General features: G+C 39.9%; 2 protein-coding genes across 5 annotated transcripts in view; one reads left to right on the forward strand and one right to left on the reverse strand.

Moving 5' to 3' along the window:
• IQGAP2 (IQ motif containing GTPase activating protein 2) overlaps positions 1-19336 on the forward strand; it is a 127340-nt gene that overhangs the window by 91131 nt on the left and 16873 nt on the right. For all 3 annotated transcript variants that reach the window (XM_058826276.1, XM_058826277.1, XM_058826278.1), the window contains 9 exons: positions 6587-6677; positions 11063-11224; positions 12445-12587; positions 13584-13754; positions 16521-16604; positions 17309-17380; positions 17532-17601; positions 17899-18107; positions 18791-18940. In XM_058826276.1, coding sequence (XP_058682259.1) covers positions 6587-6677; positions 11063-11224; positions 12445-12587; positions 13584-13754; positions 16521-16604; positions 17309-17380; positions 17532-17601; positions 17899-18107; positions 18791-18940 — 1152 coding nt within the window. The remainder of the gene's footprint in view (positions 1-6586; positions 6678-11062; positions 11225-12444; positions 12588-13583; positions 13755-16520; positions 16605-17308; positions 17381-17531; positions 17602-17898; positions 18108-18790; positions 18941-19336) is intronic.
• On the reverse strand, positions 566-4502 carry F2RL2 (coagulation factor II thrombin receptor like 2). Of its 2 annotated transcripts, none has more exons than XM_058826280.1 (2): positions 4379-4502; positions 566-2680 (listed from the first exon to the last, which is right to left on the reverse strand). In XM_058826280.1, exons 1-2 carry the CDS (start codon positions 4434-4436, stop codon positions 1593-1595), a joined length of 1146 nt encoding a protein of 381 aa, XP_058682263.1. In that variant the 5' UTR covers positions 4437-4502; the 3' UTR covers positions 566-1592. The 2 variants fall into 2 exon arrangements, with proteins under 2 accessions (XP_058682263.1, XP_058682264.1); XM_058826281.1 differs by having other exon boundaries at positions 566-2641; positions 4379-4497.

Genomic DNA, 19336 nt, shown 5'->3' on the forward strand with positions numbered 1-19336 from the left:
GGAAAAAAACATAAGTGTCAGACCTACTCACTTGTTCTAAGCAGCTTGCTGTCACTTCCCCATAGCCGTGGTGATTTGAGGGAGTCTGCACCCAAATCCACCAGAACCCATTACCGGTCCTTATCTCATATCTGGCCCATTTGTTCCTTGCTTGAAACTGAAAATGCAAACCTGGAACATATTTTGTCCTGTAAATCTTAAACCACAGCTTTTAACAGTTCTGAAAACCTTTCCAAACCAAATATATTCAGGTCCCAGTGGAGAGAAACCCTGTGTTAAGGGAGCATGTTGTGGCTAACTGGAAAGTTAAGCAGATGGACCAAAGCAGATGGACCAAATTATTGTGTTAGGTTGTAGGGGTTTTTGTGTGATAGGTACGGAGGTTTTAGTCAGGTTCACCTTGTTTGTATTTTCAATAGTTTTGTAATGTTTGAATTATTTTAGAGTTATCTTTAAAATTTGTCCTTGTGTATGTTGAAGGAATGGCAGGATAAAATCTAACTTTAATTAAGAGCCGGAAGAAATAGAAAAAGGGGAGCCTCACCAGGCTGCAAATTCCCTTGAGGTATTTTCCAGTGCAACTTATTTTATTTAAGTAAATATTTTTTACAATACTGTTATCAAAACAACATAAAACATTTTTATCCCCACTTACATGCTGCAGTTACAAATTCAAATGACAACTACTGAGCTCATTTTCTAGGAACATAGTATATATGTGGGTTTTGAGTTTCTGTAAAGGTAAAAGTTGACCCATTGTTTTACTAACAGTCAATGGTAACTAGGTGCAGTGTTTGTAACACTCTAGGCATTTCCTGTGAGGATGTGGAAATAGAGAATACTACAAAATAGTTTCCCTGTAATGCTTACCAAGCAAGAGTAATACATGCCTGGGTTCACACTGATAAGGGTTAGCTCCCAGCGATTCCTGTGGGTTAGGGGAGTACAGGCGCTGACGAAGTGGAAGAACAAGTCTCCAGTGCAGAGCTGGTTAAGCAGCCTCATGGGAGAGGAGGTAGCCTTGGAAAAGTCAGGTTCTGTGTCCATGGCTGTAGATTTACTGTTCTGGCAACCTATGGGAACTCTGTATTTCCAACATCCAGGGAAGTATTTGCTCTTGACTGCTCCCAGGCATGTAGAAAGTGCTTTTATTTGCTCCCATTTTCACCAGGCCAAAAACTTGTTTTTGCATCACTGTTCCTGCAGTAATTGTTGGCTGAGAGCTAATTTGAAGTGCCATCATGAATTGCCCTAGAAGTGCTGTTTGGATGCTGACTCCTCTTCTGGTATTTAGAGGCTGTGGTGACTGATACCCTGGCAGCTTCTCCATGGCCAGAAGGTGATCTCAGAAGGAAAAGGAGGTGCAGAGCAACTTCCCTTAATCTAGGTACACAGGTGTTGCAATACATGTAGTAAAGTTATAGAGCTGGAGAAGTGTATTTTGGGAGATATTCCTTGTGCAGAAGGAAGTAAATTTAACTGAGATTGTGTTTTCTAACACATTTTATTTGAAGTACAAATGTTGCACCTGAGATTTGTTGCTGTCTGTGTTAATACTATTTAAAATCATAATTCCAGTAATATAAATAAATTCATTTTTCCCGGGATATTTTAACCATTGTTAGATAAGTATTGGATTGACTTCTAATTTTTGACATCAGAAAATAAAGGAAAGGATCAAGACAACTATTTAGGCTGCTAAGACATAAAGCAATTAGATAAAAAGAATACAACCCATCTGTGTTGTTATAGTAATAGTTGATGTGATGGACAATAAGGATAATATTGCTTGGCACAAAGCAAATAGCAAAGATGGTAAGAATCAAAAGACTGACTTTGACATACCAGAACCATTCCTGAGTCTTGAGTGTCCATATAATTGAGACATAGCAGAAGACGATAGTTGCAAGTGGTATTAAGAACCCGAATACAGCTAAGGACACGTAGTAGTAGAACTGGAAGGAAGATACGGTTTCACAGGCACTGTGCACGTCGTGGCAGGTATAGATGTCCAGCTGCTTCACGTAATAGCTTTGCTGCATGATGGCAAGCGGGAGCATGTACAAGAAGACGACGGCCCACACGGCAGCGCAGGCTGCGATGGCGTAGGCGCGCTTCGGGAGGCTCTTGTAGGTGAAGGGGTGAACGATGGCCACGTAGCGGCTGACGCTGATGCACGTGAGCAGCAGAATGGAGCAGTACATGTTGCCGTAAAACACCGCCGTGGCCGCTCGACAGATGGTCTCCCCGAATATCCAGTTGTTCCCGTTGATGTGGTAGGCTATTTTGAAGGGCAGCATGATGCAGAAGAGCAGGTCTGAAACAGCCAAGTTTGTGTAGAGGACGGCAGTGCACACAGAGCGGATCCTGAAGAGCAGCATCCACAAAATGATGGCATTAGACGGTACGCCCAATAAAACAGCACTGAGGTAGACAGCAGGTATTAGCTTGGTGCTCAGAGAGCTGGTCAGGTACTCCAGCGTGGCGTTGCTCACTTCTGTTAATGTGGAATCATTTGACTTTTTTGAAGTGCATTTGTTTTCTCTGATATGGATGGTTGTTGTTTCCCCTTCTATAGCGTAAGGGGGGATGTAATCATAGTCTCTTGCTGAAATTCCACGGAAAGTTTTGATAAGAGACACTGTTTTAATTGCAGAGCCATTCAGTGAGAATTCTGAAGCTTAGGAATAAAACAAAGTTAAAATTGTTAAAAAGGACAAACTACTGTATTAACAATATAACTCACCTTGAGGAACAGAGATAACCATCTTTATGTGAGAAACAATATTACTTTAAAAGATTTGGGGACATTCTCCTCTGCTTTGGTTGTTCAAATGCATAAACAAAAGTCTTCATTTATCATTGAAAATTCATCATTAATGAAGTTAGCTGACCTTTCTGAATTTTGTGTGTTTCAGCCATCTGGTGAAAAATCAGACACTTCTGTAATGTTATGACCAGTGGAGGGTTTTTCCCAGTAGTAGAATGTTGGTCATCATATAAACAGTCTTTGTTTAGGCTTGATTAAACAGCATTACTGCCATCAAATGCATGACTGCAAAAGATGCAAAAAACACTATTTGGCCTAACACAGACTGAAACTTTCCAGTTAGAAAACTGAAATTACCCTTGGTTTTTTTGGTCTCACATGCAAAATTGTTATTTTTCAGCTTCTGACTAAAGCAAACCAGATTTTTTCAGGTTCTCATACCTGAGCAGGGGCAGTGCCTTGAGAATTGAAAACAAATGGTTGGACAGGTATTAGGTGTAATTTACTGTGAAGTGAATCAAAAATTTCAAGCAGCAGGAAAATTTTCAGTGAGTAAATATTGTCAGCATGTGGGCAAAACCCAATAATACTATTTAGTTAACACCTGTTCCTCAATCTTGAGAAATTTGTAGAGACATCTACATTTCCACATGAAGCACAAACGTGTTCAAAATGCTTTTTAAAGCCATGTGTTATAAAATAAAATTTGCACAGTAAACAACTGTGTAAGTATTTGCATTACTTAAACTTTCTTAGCTGCATTTAATGCAAAAGTACTTATTGTAAAGCCTACAGCACGCACCGTGAAACTGGAATTCATAAGCAAACTGAAGTATGGATGAAAATATTTGAACTTTTTTTTTACCATTCTGTATTTGAATAAAATAAGGAAAACAGTTTTATTAATGCTTACTGGCAGATTTACTGTAGAATTTTAAAAATAATGATTAGTAGACTGCACAGTTGTTAGCAGTTTTTTTGCTGGTTACTTCAGAAAACTAGTTTTAACTGCTCATTAAATGTCATACATGTACCTGCATGGGTTGGTGTGTGTATACATATAGATAGATAGATAGAAATAGGTATAAATACATATATATGTGTATGAATATTATATATATGTATGTGTGTACATTTTTATATATATATGTATTTATGTATATCAGCTTTTCAAAATGAGCTTGGTTTGGAAACAGTTCTAATTCTAGAAAGGAAAAAAACTACTTTTATTATTTGATCATTTCCTTTAGTTATTTTTATCACAATAGTAATCTGAGCACTTCCTTCTAATAACACTGTCTGTTAAGTTGTAAAACAAGACACTGCAGGTTTAAAATTATCATATTGTTACAAAAATACTAGATAAAAATGTGTCTTCAGTAAGTGCAGAAAATTACCTTAAATAAAATCCTTTATAGAAAATGATTGGCAGAGGTAAGGTGTTACTGAAATGAAAGAATAAAAATCTGCTTAAAAGGAGACATCCTGGAGCAGTTTACTGTAATTGGCAGGTACAACTCATTTCAAGTTCACAGTTGGTAGAGCAACAGTGTTATCAAAAAGTCGATGTTATTGAATTATGGAATAGATACAGAAAGGAAGACTCACCAGTAGTGCAAAAACTGGAGGTAAGAGAGAGCAGTCCAGTGAAAAACAGTATCTTCATTGTAGTGTGTGAAATCCAGCCCGCTGAACGATGGTGCTGCGCTAGTTCATCTCAAGAGGCGGTTTGGGGGGGGGGGGGGTTCCCCTCTGTAAGGGACTAAAGAATGATTGATCTGTCCTCCAAAAGCATCCTGTAAGTGTGAGGTTTATGGTAAGGAGCTAATTTGTTCTTTGTCTACTACAGCAAGAGGGTGTGACGTATCCAAGTATGCACACATGACTCAGTTTCAGCCTCAGCCCAACACAGAGATAAAATTGCTTTACAGCAGCAATTTAACTCCTAATTTGCCACAAGCCTGTAGATGATATGCAGGGTTCTGCTGAAATTTGTACATACAGATATTTGGAGTAAAAATGTGTTTTGTGGAAAAATCAAGGGGTGTGTTTAGTAAATCCTCAAGGGTCTTATTCAGAGACCAAAATGTCACGTGGCTCAACACTGTGCCTTTCTCCAGGGAAAAGCCGGGCTTGCAGAATAGTGTGATGATCTCAGTTTAGCAAAAGTTGAAGATGGAATGAAGCTGCACATACAAACATGCCTTAGGAAAATTGCATTCTGCTCTGCCTTTTGCCTTCCTATCCACTGTTAGCTGTCTGACTCCTTCAGTCCACCTACTGCCTCCCCTCAGCCAGTTTCCACCACTCCACAGACTGCAGTCTCTATAAAACCTTTCCCCTATTTTCATTAGCTCTTTTGTTGATTCTTTCCTTTTTCTCTGCCTGGCTTTCCCCCCCCCCCCCCCCCCTTTTTTTTTTTTTTTCTTTTTTCCTTCAATGCCAAATTACAGCAGCTTGTTTCAGCAAGCAAAATTAGCCCAAGTCTTGGTCTGACTTCCAGGCTTGTTGCGAGACTCAGCATAAACTGTACATGGCTCCAGAGCAGTATTTGTGTCTGTTCTTGTATTTAATGTGTAAAAGCTGGATATCACATGAAGAATTTTTTTCAGTTTCTCAGTGCTTTTCTCAAAATTCAGTGACAATCTGGGAATTTATTAAACATTCTCTCAAGTGCTATATCTAACTCTCTCTTGGTGGAAAAACAAGCAGTATGTGTCCACTGTCCTGTGATTGTCTGACACCATTCATGTTATTTATGTATTCTGCTACCTTGTTTACATATATAATGCAAGCTGAAGAGCATGTCTTTAGGGTTTTTTACACTGTTTTCTCTTTGTAGCCTCTATGGATATCAGATTTATTAGATTTTCAGCCTGAGGTTCAGTGCTTAACCAGGGATACTGATTGCAAAGCTGCTTCTTTGCCCACACTGTTTTAGTTTGAATGTGTTTCTAGATGTTTTTTTTCCACTGAAATATTTGTCTGTATATCATCCTACATCTCTCTCAGTCGATACATTCCAGCTTCTCTCATCATTAGTCTATTATAGGCCTGGCTCTCCCATTTCCTCTTTAGCATGAATTTCCCACCCACCTGCTGGATTAGATTTTAAGTATTACTTTAACCCTGTTTTATCTGCTGAAGTGCTGGTATCACCAGTGAACCTGGGCAGTAGGGTTGGTTAGTGGGGATGTGGAGCCCACTCTACCACACCTTCTATTTTAACTTGGGTTTAATGTCACGCACTTTAGGCCTGAAAGAGTGGTACCTATTCTGCTGCTTAATTACAGAAATGTTTGCATGAGCTAAGTCATCATTACTAAACCTGCTTAATTACAGAAATGTTGGCATAAACTAAGTCATCACTACTAAACCTCAGCTGTCTTGATCCTCTCCAAGTAAGAGATTTTGAAAGAAAGCCAACTTCCTGCAGTCTTCTGCTGCTCTGTCCTACTATCACAGTGCTGCCTGATAATGTGTGATTTTGTGACTCAGACTATTTTGCCTACATATCATGGAAATAAAAATGTTTCAGTTTTTATTGATCTTTAGTAAAATGAATCCTATGCCAGCATGATCAGCAAATTCTCCTGTTCTTCTAGACATCAAAACTTTCAGAGCTTTTTATCTGAGCAGAATCTTTTTCAAGTCAGTAAATAGAATATGAATGTGTTTCATGGATGAATTTCAATAAATCCTGCTTAGTGTTCAAGGGCTTTGCAAAGCAGAACTTGTATATTGGAGCTGTATCAGAATACTGAGACAACACTTACTATTCAGTTTTTTCAAGGCTTTTTACTGTCCTATTTCCAGGAATCTCAAGATGAATCAGCACTTCTGTGGCTGGATGAAATACAAAGAGGAATCAATGACAGCAATAACAACTTAAAAGAAGCAGCAATCTGTAAGCATTAACCTGAATCTACATTGCTCTTGTTTTTTCTTGGTCTTGGGAAACTGAAATTAGTAATTTATATTTTCCACTTCAGGGAAGGTGGAAGCCCTTTAAATACATGAAAATAAATGAAAAATAAAGTGTGTACTTTGTCATACTAAAACAGAGATGACTTAAAACTACAGGAGTGGTGTTACTTCTATCTAAAGTGGTGATCTTTAAGGTGTGGCTAATAATTCAGTGGATTTGTTTATGCAGGTTAACGTCATAACCAATCCTTTAAAATGTCAGTGTATCTTCATGTAGCTCCTGAAATATATGAATGAGAAAGGATATGCTGTTCAGGAGCAGCTTGTATTGCTATGTATAAGACTAAAATCTTTATGCATATTTTCAGAGCAAATTTTTATGTTTGCAACTTTACTTGTTCATATTTCTTTATATTGTCTTTTATGTAGCGCTGACAAATGAAAATCAGGAGCATATTAACTTTTAAAGCAGGGTAAAAGGAATGCTAGGTCTTTTTTAAAAGTATATGCTCTTCCAATTTGTAAGGAAGAGGAAATCTGTAGGAAAAATGGTGAATCTTAATCTGTCAGTGTTCTGTGTACTGAATGCACTCAACACTTTTTGTCAAGGCTTTGGCCGATTATAATAATTTTAGAAAAAATATTCGTAATACATAATAAATTTTGGCAAGTAATGTAGAAGCAAGCCCCTCTGGATTTATTTGCCACATTGGAGAGCACAGTGATGTGCCTGCCTGTTCCAGCTCAGACAAAGCACTGGGTATTGGCCAGCCTTCTGCTTCACTTGGCTTTGGGTGAGTCAGTGTCGCCTTCTGTTGCACCTTAGCAGCTTGTGAATGCAAGTGCTGAAGTGGGTGCATTCCTGCAGCACTGTGCTCAGCCATCCCTGCGCACTGTGGCCACTGTGAGCCACAGGCACTGCAGGAGGAGGTACTGCTTGGGAACTTGTGGGTGGGGGAGAACACAGCTGGCATTACAAATAGCTGTCCCTGCGACAGGAACATTGCGTTTTGTGTTACTACTACTTTAGAATTGATCTAAAAACTAATATGGTCCTCGTGTAACAAGGCAGATACACTGAAGATAGCTGAGGAAGGAGGTATTTTTGTAGGTCACATCCATAGAAAGCACTGGGCCCCTGTCTTCTGAAATATAGGGTCAGATACACACACATTGTCTCAACCAAGCTTTTGTACTGAGGAGTGCTGATACCCTTTTCTGTGGAAAAACCTGTTTCCTGTGAATGCTACCCAGAGCCATGAGGAAACATGAGCACAGAGAAGGGAAGGAAATGCATAGCTTATAAACAGGTTTGAGTTAAACATAAAGAGCAAGTTGAAAACACCCTCATTTGTGTTCACTGGTGTAAAACCATTAAGAATATGTATTATAAGCAGTCTGCAGAAACTAGGACAGCATAATTAATACAGCAATACTATACGATGTTGCTAATGGTAAACCACTGGTGCATCCACTATTTAGCCGTTGTACTAAGATCTTTTCTTATAATCTGTTTTGGTAGTAAATGCACAGCTTTTCACAATCAAGGATGTCAGTGGAACTGTTTTAACATTTCACTTTAAGGAAAAAATACTAATCTCGTGTACTCTGGCCTGTGGGTTGAGTGCATACTCTTAAAGAGCTCTAAAGTTTTGCGGTTAAAACCTGAGATTTAACATTTCCCCACGGTGAAGAACCTGATACTTCCTATAACCAGTAGGTTATATGAACCATCCTGTCTCAGGAAGTTTGCATGTTGTGTTCACATAGTCTAAACTTAAGGTTCGCCTTGGTCACAACTTGGAAAGGAACTTTTATTTGATCTATCACACAGGCACTATTTTTTGAAAGGCAAACAACTCCAAAACTTATTCAAGGTAGTCAAGGATGTATTCTTCAGTTAAAAAATTGGTTTTGAGATTGCTGCAGTAATGGCAATAAAACAAACAGTAAAATAAGAGAAGGTATTGGCAGCGTACTGAAACAGTCTTGATCATTTCCATACCAACTTTTATGTCTTATATAAATATGGTACAGTATTAAAATATTGAAAGGCTTTTACAGTCTTTGCTGTCAGTAAAGGACTCTGTATCTTGTACCTTTGAAGTGTTCAGTAAGTGCTGGTGCACTTCCTAATTCATTACAGTGCTTGCTGTGTGTTTTGCATCACCTTGCTTCACTTCTTGAATAAGTTCAACCATTGTACTCCTTATCTAAGTGGAGGACAAAAAGAGATCAGCCAAGTATCAGCTGTATAGCCTTCAGGAGCAGATTTGAACACTGACTTCAGCTTTGCATAGGAAGAGTCTGTCAAAGCAGGAAGTCTGTGCATCCTGAGAAGAGTCCAAGTTATAGGAAAAAGCTGATCTTTGGCCTTGTTTGAGAATTCAGGCTTATCACACCAGACAGCTGTGGCTTTGTATACCACAGCTGTTTAAAAGGGAGGATGGGTGTGGAAAAGAGCCCTTTGCAGTGTTGATCTGGTACTGGCATCCCAACTGCTGGAGAAGCAGACTGGAGCTGACAGTTTTCTGGCAGTTGGGAACAGCTAATCTCCAGTTATCTCATGATTTTTCCAGGGTCCAAATGGCCTTTCTCTAGAGCAGCAGCCACAGTATTAATTGCTAGCACTTAAAATGAATGGAATAATTTCTGCTGAGTTTTCTCCCCTGAGAAACACTTTTCTTGTATTTTCCTTCAAAAATACAGGCATAATTAATTAAAAGATGAGGGAAAGCCAGATGACAGTGGACCTACATAAACAAATCTTAGCTTAAGCTGTGTTTTCTTTCATCTTTGTAAAAATATCTTCCAGCACCCTTAACTACATGATGAAAAGGAGGAAAGAAAGCATTCAAATACTGTGGAACAGAGTTGATGTGGCACATGGGACTGTGTAGGGGTCTGGGCCAGCAGCAGCCAGCTGTAATGTGTGGCTTCCCAGTTTTTTCTGGTTCCTTGCTGCTGAAGCCAGATGCCTGGATATCACAGTGCCACAGCAATGGCAGAAAGACATCTCCAGTACACTTGTGCTGGGCAGAAGTCTGTTTCAAAGCACAGAAAATCAGCAGGATGCTATCAGATAGAAATCCAGATGGTGGTGGTATGGTATTGTGTGTCCGCCTTCTTTCTCAGCTGGCTGACAATGTATTTTTGGTTGATCTGTTACTGCCTAGCCAGAGCTACCCACCTTAGTCAAACTAGCAAAGAAAAACTGTTTCTATCACTGAAATCCTTTCCTGCTTGCTCAGTCTCATGGAGTAACTCCTGTACATGAGCTTCTGGTACTGAATGCATTTTGGGTCAGCTCTTGTGTATTCAGTGTTTGTGCAGGGATTATACTCCTTTATACTGATGTGGATAGACAGATCCAGGTCAGTATAAGATCAGGGAAAGTGTTTGGTGCTGCAGCATGAAGTGCAGCTGTGGGGTGCAAAGGTAGCCAGATTCTCTCAAACTAGGATATATTGTGGACATGTTAGATCTGTTCACATGTTTCTCTGTGCATGGATCTTGAATTTAGATGCAAAGGAACGCCTTTAAAGACCAGGGTTGCCATTTCTAAAGCAGCCTAAATATCTAGTGGGTAAGGTACTTTTAAAGTGGCACGTGCTTACACATGTACGCTGCCAGGTGTGGTGAAATCTGTTCCCTTGGAGATGGTGGGATCTGCATGAGGAAGTCCTGAATTAGAGCATGGGTAATGCCATATAACATCAAAGTCTGCATATGCTTCACAGCATCATCTCTAAGGGTGCTTTTATATGTCCTAAAAGCAAAAGCTACATCTTTGGCAAATTCAAGGGCATTAATTATCTTTAAACAAGTTCCTGAGGAGGTGAGTTCAAGAAGGGGTTGCTTCAGGATGCTAGCTAGGTTGCTGCAAGAATTTACTCAAGGCAATCAGTTCTAATTCCCATTTTGTACAGTAGAAATGAATGTTAATGTTTACAGCTTGTAAATGACTTTGTGTACCTCTAGAAGGCTCCCAAGTGATCAGCAGATGGTCTGTTGGGGCAGGCTGAGTGTGTAGGTACTTGCCATTCTCAGCCCCTGCCCTACTGTCACCTGGTATGTCACTTGATGGGGAGCAGCTATGCCCTCAGACTGCTCTCACTGTGCTGTGGCTGCATCCCAGCCTGGGTGGAGCACACTTTCTACCTAACACGCTTGCTGTTCTCCAAAGTACTTCTCCTTGCACGCATGAAGGAGGCTGAAAACGGGTAAAGCACTGAATTGCTGTGTATGCCATGTTGTCTCTGTGTGCCAACATTAGAAGTCCATTTTCAAAGTTTCTGGAGGCTACAGTTACGGGTACGTAGAGTATAAGACACCTAATTTTTCTATGTTATTATTTTACCCTAGTGGCTGTTGGAATATCAATGATTAACAAGAGCTTGGAGAAAGGTGATTCACAGCCAATCCTCACAATACTACAGTCAAGGTTTGGACTAAGAGTCATTCCTGAATGTGCTGAAGCCTACTTCAGGAGCCTCTCTGAAGCCAAGAACATGAAAACTACGGAAGGTAAAAAACTTCCTAAACAGGACAGTTCCATATGTCTATATCCCTGAGGCAACCAGAAAGCTAGAGCAGGAAGTTTACCTAAAATTGCTGTAAATTGAAGGACAAGCTGCTGCTTTAAAACCTTTTGACAAATGTTATACTTTTCCAAGTGCATTTTTACATGATACTGTACTGTTGTGCACATAATGCAGACCACAGTGCATGCTGAGAAGTAAGTCTAGTGATTTCCAAAGTCTAGCTGTGACTTCCTAGAATCTCAAACCCTCCTCTGAGTGAATTTAGGGCAGCTTGTCTGTGACTGTCAACAGAATAGTCCATTCTCTCAGAAAACCATATTACTTGCTGGCAATTTTTTTTCATATTAGCAGATGCAGAGATGCACACATCAGTCTCACAGACTGCTGTCAAAGATCAAGCCAGTATCTGACAGTGTTCACAGTCCAGTTATGGTCCCTGTGCATTGCCAGGACAGCAGTTACCAGCAAAAGCTGGGGCTAGAATCTGTTCTTAACAGATGATGGCATGTTTTGTCATGTTAGGGGCTGCAAAAGTTGGTTGTAGATAACAGCAGCCAAGGTTAGCTAATGGTTACAAAAAAAATTACTATCAGTGTAGTACCTGTTCTTAGAGTAGATGGGAATGTTTCACTTTGCAACATGAGTATTTTGAATGCCCTACTAGTTTTATCTTGGGGCCTTTTGTCCATGAGGAAATGAGATTTTTCCTGCCTGTCAGGATGCAGACTGGTTTACCAAAGCAATAAATAAGAAAATGATGTGGATATAGGAAATGTCGTGTGTGAGGTAAGAGTCAGTAAGTCCACAACTTCGGTAGAAGACAAGAAAAATATTTTTTATAAACACAGTCTGTTTCACTTATGAGTGAGGACATATAAGGACATCTTCACTTATAAGATGGAGGACACACTGTTTTGGGAGCACTAACGTGGCACATTAGGGTTTGGAGAGACTAGCAGTGGATCTGTATCAACCTTGTAGCTGTTTCACTAACCTTATCACCATTTTGTTCTAGAGGAATGACCCTCATCCGCCTAGCAGGGTATTTTGAAACTCCTTACTACAAAAGGCACAAGATACATAGAGATTTTGCATGTCAAAGGGCTTCACAGCAAGTACAGGGAGGGGAAATGAGTAGAGAGAACTGTAATTTATCAGTGAAACAGAACACAATTGTGTACTAATGGTATGAACTGCTTTTAGGTTCTAGTGAAAGTCCCTGGATTAAACTTGTAATGAAAGCCATGTATGATTACTATTACAATGTGGAAACTGAGGAAGGTACCTGTGTTGCCCCCAAAGGAGTTGTACCAAAAACTTCATGGTTAACTGGTGAAGAAATACAGGTAGGTGGCTAAAACATCAGTGTTTGTTGCAATGGGAACATAAACATTTGAGAGAGTGTGAGACATGACAATATCAAGAGGCTGTGGTGGGTGAAACTGAAGGTCACTTTATCAGTATCTGCTTCTGACAAGAGCAAGCACCTAAGTCTAAGCAGGCAGTGATAGCACAGCTTCCTGTCTACTGTCTGGCAATGATTTAGGGATTTTCTTACCGGAAGTTACAGCATTTCTTTTAATGACCACCAGCAGACACCAATGGAGAAAAGTCTGATTGCTTCCATATCCCCCTGTATATTTTATGATATATTTCCATTATAACAAATAATTTTATGATGTATTTGTGAGCAGGTGGAACCACTATATTCTGTTTAAATCTAATTCTCTGAAAAAATTATTGTATCTTCAGATTCAGTGGATATTTTAGCTCCCTTACTGTAGAGGTTTTGTGCTAGTGTGAAATATAAGTTCGAACAAAGCAGATCACACAAGCCTCTGAGTAATTTGTTCTTCTATTATTCTGATGCAGCTTATCTAAGTTACAGGCTTACTCCTCTACACAAAGAACTCGAGTCAGTGTAAGTCCTTCTGAAATTCCAAATGCTGCAGTACTTGAGTGTCCTTCTCAACAGAGTTAGTTATTAATACAGTTAGTATTTCTAGATGCCTGAGTTGTACAAGACACATGTAAGTGCTAGGAAAGCAGAACCCTGGTAATGTATAAAAGAATATAAACTCTCTTAATATATACTCTCTAAGAATATATACTCTCTTAAAATAGCATATCCACTTGAATAACTGAAGCTTGAAAGCAGCTCAGTTACCTCTCTTATAGGGTTCAGCAGTAACAACACAGCTCCTTCTTAATGATTAAAATGTAGGGCCATATCAGAGGGACTTGGATAGGGTGAACATAAACTGCAGAGATGGAGAGCACACAGTCCAAATTCCAGGAAGATTTTGTCTTTTAAATGACCTTTTCCCATCATCTCTTAACAGAACATTGCAGGGCAAGTTACAGCGGATTACAATCGAGAGCAGCTGTGGCTTGCTAATGAAAATCTGATTGTTGGGCTGCAAGCCCGAGCAAGGGGATTCTTAGTCAGAAAAAACTATCAGGAAAGAAAAGCCTATCTTCAAAACCAGGAACCATCTGCCATCAAAATACAGGTATTGTTCTAGAACAAGAAGGTAATGTGGCTTGGGCAGCTTTTTGCATGTAACAGATTACATGACTGATTACTACCACTGATAAAATTCTCAGGCAGATCTGTCTCCCTGTTTTCAGCAGCTGCTGAAAGTTTAAAATTCTACATCTGAAAATAAATGTGCTTTCACATTTTAGAAGAATTTGTCATATCAACCTCCAGTGTAAATTACTTGGGAAAAGCTCATTAATGCACGGCCCTGGCTTTGCTCTGACGCGCTCTGATTTTTTGTGGTGTGCCTAACTATGCACAATACTAGAACAGAAGATATTTGTTAAGTATTGAAGCAAAAATTCCTTGGCAAAGAACAGAAGATATTTGCTAAGTATCGAAGCAAAAATTCCTTGGCAAAGCACAACTTAAGAAACACATTCCTTACTAAACTATCCCTAGTTGGAAGTGTTTTGTTTCTGCTCCATGAAGTCATGGCTTGACAGGGAGTGGCAGCTGCCCTCGTGTTCTTTGGCAGTATTTCTTGGCTATTTCCAGTTTGCTGAACTCCAAAAGGTGTACAAAGGAAATACTCTGCTGGGGGTGCAAACACTGACAGAGGCGTGCACACTGGTTTTAAATGGTAAAATATCCAGCTCCTATTAGGAGCAATTTATTCCACCACCCACTCACAAAAGAAAAAAAGGAAAAGTACACAAGAGATTTTTTTTTTTTAATCTACAGTAACTATATTTAACAATTCATTATGACTAACAGCTTTTCCACTAGTGGTTGTTATTGATTGACTTTTGGATTTTTGACTATTGGGATTGACTTTTCATTTTCCAGCATGGTGTCTGAGCCCAGTAAAGAATTGTACTTTGAGAAATTCAAAGTCTGTGTGAAAAGGTTCAAAATATGGAGAAATGTAGGTAAATAAAGTTGTTCTCTGTTTTCTTTCTATGGGCATTAAAGTAGAAATTATTTGTGGAAGGACAACAAATAGAGGACAAGGCTGGTGTCACTGGCTGATAGAGATGATAGGCAAAAGCAGCAGTAAAAGTATCTTTTATCCTTCTCACTCCGTTCCTTGACAAGTGCTTGATTCTGAGCTAGCAAATGGAGAGTCAGCTGAAGGAATTAACTTAGAAAAGAGGCCAAGGCAAGAAGAATGTGAGTCCAGATAGTCAAGGGACAACTTCTGGATGCAACAGTGTGACAGAATGGGTAGGGCTAGTAGAGACCAAAGCAGGTCATCTGATCCAACCTCACTTTTCAAGCAAGGTTATACCAGAGCACATGGCAGAAGATTGCATCCAGATGGTTCTGGAATATCCCCAAAGGCTCCACAACTTCTCTGGTCAATCTATTCCAGTGCATGGTCACTTGCACAGTAAAGAAGTTCTTCCCCCATATTCAGGTGGAACTTCTTGTGCATCTGTGTCTGTCCACTGCCTCTCATCCTTTTTGCTCAGCACTACTGAGAAGAGCCTGATCCACCCTCTTGATACCCACCCTTCAGACACTGATAGACACTGATGAAGAGCCTCTCAGTCATTTCTTCTTAAGGCTAATCAGGCCCAGCTCCCTCAGCTGTTCCTTGTAAGGGAACCACATCCAGACCCCTCATCATCTCTGTAGCCTCCACTGGACTCACTCCAGGAGCTCCATGTCTCTCTTGTCCTGAGTAGCAAAGAACCAGACACAGCACTCCAGGTGAGGCCTCACCAAGGATGAGTACAGGGGCAGGATGACCTTCCATGACCTGCTGGCAATGCTCTTCCTAATGTCCCCCAGAGTCCCATTGGCCTTCTTGGCTACCAGGACACTCTGCTGTCCATCAGGACCCCCAGGTCCTTCTCCTCCAAGCTGCATCTCAGCAGGTCAGCCCAAGGTGCCTGAGGTTGTTCCTCCCAAGGTGCAGGATCCTGCATTTGCCTTTGCTGAGTATCAGATGGTTCTTCTTTGTCCATCTCTCCAACCTGCTGAGGTGCTTCTGAAGGGCTGCACAGCACTCTGGGGTATCAGCTCCTCTTCACAGCTTTGTGTCCTCTGAATTTGCTGAGCAGGCATTTGCCCCATCTTCCAAGTCATGGGTGAACAAGTTAAACATTACAGTGTTGAAACTTGAGGGACATCACTAGGGACAGGCCTCCAACTAAACCCTGTGCCACTGATTTTGACCCTCTGGGATCTGTTGTTCAGCCAGTTCTCAGTCCACCTCACTGTCCACTCATCCAGCCCACATCCCTGAGTTTGTCTATGAGGAAGTTGTTAAGAGACAGCATTGAAATCCCTGCTGACATCAAGTAGACAATATCCACTGCTGTCCCCTTACCCATACATGCTTACTTCAACAAACTCATGCTGCCTATTCCTGACCATCATCTTGTTATCCATGTGGACAGAGATGGTCTCCAGAATGAGGCACTTCATTGCTGTTCCAGGGATGGGAGGTGATGCTGAGTAATGGGCAACAGCTGGAAGTTGCTTATGTGGGATGAACAGGGACTGGGATGCTAAGGATGTGGATTTACTGGTGGTAGGATTTCAGGAGGGTGAAGGAAATAGCATTGGACAATAATGTGTATTGAGATTGGTCAACATTAATGTGAAATGTATTAGGACACCTTAAAAAATAGAGGCAAGCTTACTCATACCTTAGTTATCTCTTTATCACAATGTCAGATTTAATTTTTACAAAATAAACAGTGTTAATGTTTTTAGTGTATTACATAGATTTAATAAATATTAGTTTCTTGTTAGGCATAATGGTCTCCTGCCTTCTCTAAAATAGGCTTACTGGAAAGGATTCAAACAAAGGAAAAGCTATGTTGACAGATTAAAGGTGCTTCAAGGCAATGTTGCTGCTATTGTTAAGGTAAGAAAACCCAATGTGTTTTGGGGGCCAAGTATGTTTTATCCCTTTACATCATCCATCACCACCTGGGAATCAGGGACTAGGAGCACAGGCTGGAGGTTCTCCAGAAATTTGCAACGTGTTGAAAGTTGTTTAATTGATATCTTAAGCAAATTGCTTCCTAAAAGCTCTGTGTTTGAATTCAAGCAGGCTTTGCAGAACCTGAGGGGCTCTTGAAAGAGATTTCCTTACATTTCTCTTTCCAACACTTAACTAGAAAGCATTTGGGATGATAGAACATTATTTCCTTAAGAGCTGTCAAATCTCTCTCTCTCTCTGAAAGCTGCTCACTTTTCTGAGATACTAATGGGACCGTTGTGTCAAAACTGGATTGTAAATCACAGATGGAATATTGTAACAGGATCTCCTGTTTTTGTGGGAGACTGGTTTAGAATTGAGACCTGGGACCTGAAGGTAGAAATTATTTCCAAAGATAATGTTACACACAGGTGGTAGAAATTTGAACTCAACTTGCTTTTGTGGTTTAGTGGAAACCCCTTTATCTGGTCACTGACCAGTAGGAGCCTGGTGGTACAGTCATCTATGGCCCTGAGCACAGGAGAACAGCATGCCTGCACAAGTAGAGATTCAAAAGTAAATTTAAAACAGACATACAAAAGTTTGCACAGTGTCCCTTAATTTTTATAATTTTATTTAATTTTCAGATTCAGTCATGGGTCAAAATGTGGCTAGCAAGAAGAGCTTACAGGAAACGCCTACAATACTTCAAGGATCATGTAAGTAATTTTTCTCAATTTTGAAAATGAAGCATTAGAGTATGGTAGTATGACTACAGGGAAACTGGAAAGAGGGTGCAAGTTTTGCAGTATGTTTCTGAGCAGAACTGTGTCATAATTAATTATTTTGCCTAATCCTGATCCATTTCAGAATGACCAAATTGTGAAGATACAAGCATTTCTTAGAGCAAACAAGGCCAGGGAGGACTACAGAACACTAAGTAAGTAGTAACAGTTGAATATTGTATGTCTGGGGATAAGAACTTTACTGTGTTCAGTCGGGGGTTTTTTAAAGTTTCACATGAGATTTCTCAGGCTCGTATTTAACTTCAAAAGCAGGTGCAAGTGTTTGTAACACAATTGTTCTACAGCTGAAACTATTTTGCATAACTGTACTTTTAAAGTATGATAAAAATATTGCTAATTGGCATAAACCTCAAATTTTCTGCATAATGATCAGTTTCCTGAGGGCTTTAAGGGTGTACATCAACTAACAAGCCCATTTTCTTCAACTGTAGTTGGTGCTGAAAATCCACCCTTGACTGTTCTGCGCAAATTTGCCTACCTCTTGGACCAAAGTGACTTAGACTTTCAAGAAGAACTGGAAGTAACAAGGTTAAGGGAAGAAGTGGTTACAAAAATTCGATCCAATCAACAGCTGGAGAAGGATTTGAACTTAATGGATATAAAGATTGGATTGCTGGTGAAAAACAGAATCACTCTTCAGGTCAGCAGGCTCCCTTGGTAGCATGCACTGAGCACTACCCCGTGTTAAGGAATGCAGGGTTACACAATCACAGCTGAGGATGGAAGGGATCTCTAGAGGTCATCTGGTCCAAACCCTCCACACAAGCAGGGACACCCAGAACAGGTTGCCCAGGGCCATGTCCAGATAGCTGATTATCTCCAACAGTGGAAACTCCACGATCTGAACAACCTGTGCTAGTGCTCATTCACGCTCAATTAGTCAGAGTACTCCTGGTAAATTCAGCGCTATCTTCACGTTTCTACCTTACACCAGATATTGTTCTGTTGTCCTGAGCTGTACGTCACTGTGTTTTGGTAGCTGTGGATAACAGTAATTACTTGGCAGATTTAAAATCTTATACATCTTTTCTGTGTTAGAATAGAGTAGACTTCTGATCACATTGAATGGCTTGTTCAATGTTGATTAATCATGAATTAGTCTGTGCAGGAGATCAGACCTCATACAATCATTGTTTGATGCCATGCTAGTGAAAGATAAAGATGTTAAAAAACTGGGTAGTTAATAGAGCAGCAAAATTTACAAAGCTGCTAATTAAGGCACTTGGAGTAATACTGCATCTAACATGGTTGGGAAAATGCTCATTTTTCCATTTTGTCTGTTTTGTGAATATATAATCCAGATTTTTGATCATCTTTTTCCAGGATGTGGTACTGCACAGTAAGAAACTTAACAAAAAGAGCAAAAGTCAGTTGGAGGAGATGGTTATGGTTGACAAACAGGGCATCAAAGGTTTGAGTAAGGAGAGAAGAAAAAAATTGGAGGCTTATCAACACTTATTCTACCTTCTACAGGTAAATTTTAATGCAAAAATTAACATGGCAGCAAATTTTTGAAGAAAAACTAGAAATATATTGTACTGCTTATTTTGTTTTAGTGATTGTAATAGTGATTATGAAAATATTTCCAGATAACATGCAGACTGCAGCAGGCACTATGGTCAATTTCTAATACTTCCTGTAATTGAGAAAATCCTTCTTGTTTTTAAAGTGTGCAGCAAATATGGTTGTTTTTTGCTTGAGTATACTTCAGCCTGTACTGAAGCTGAAGAGAAATGTTTACTTCCACATAGTCCATGTAAATTGCTGTCCCTAGTAACATACATTATATGTGGTAGAAGGGAAGTGGTCTGCAATGCAGTTCACAGAATATGAGGTGTCTGTTCTTGTGCTTTTTTTATCTCTCCTCAC

This window comes from Poecile atricapillus, chromosome Z, assembly GCF_030490865.1.
Source record: "Poecile atricapillus isolate bPoeAtr1 chromosome Z, bPoeAtr1.hap1, whole genome shotgun sequence".
Classification (NCBI taxonomy): Eukaryota; Metazoa; Chordata; class Aves; order Passeriformes; family Paridae; genus Poecile; species Poecile atricapillus.

Bases quoted from the DNA above. Each gene is read 5' to 3' on its own strand.
- F2RL2 (XM_058826280.1), bottom strand. From the start codon at position 4,436: ATGAAGATACTGTTTTTCACTGGACTGCTCTCTCTTACCTCCAGTTTT. The intron at 2,681-4,378 runs GTGAGTCTTCCT...TTTATTCCTAAG, and splicing joins CTCCAGTTTTTGCACTACTG to CTTCAGAATTCTCACTGAAT.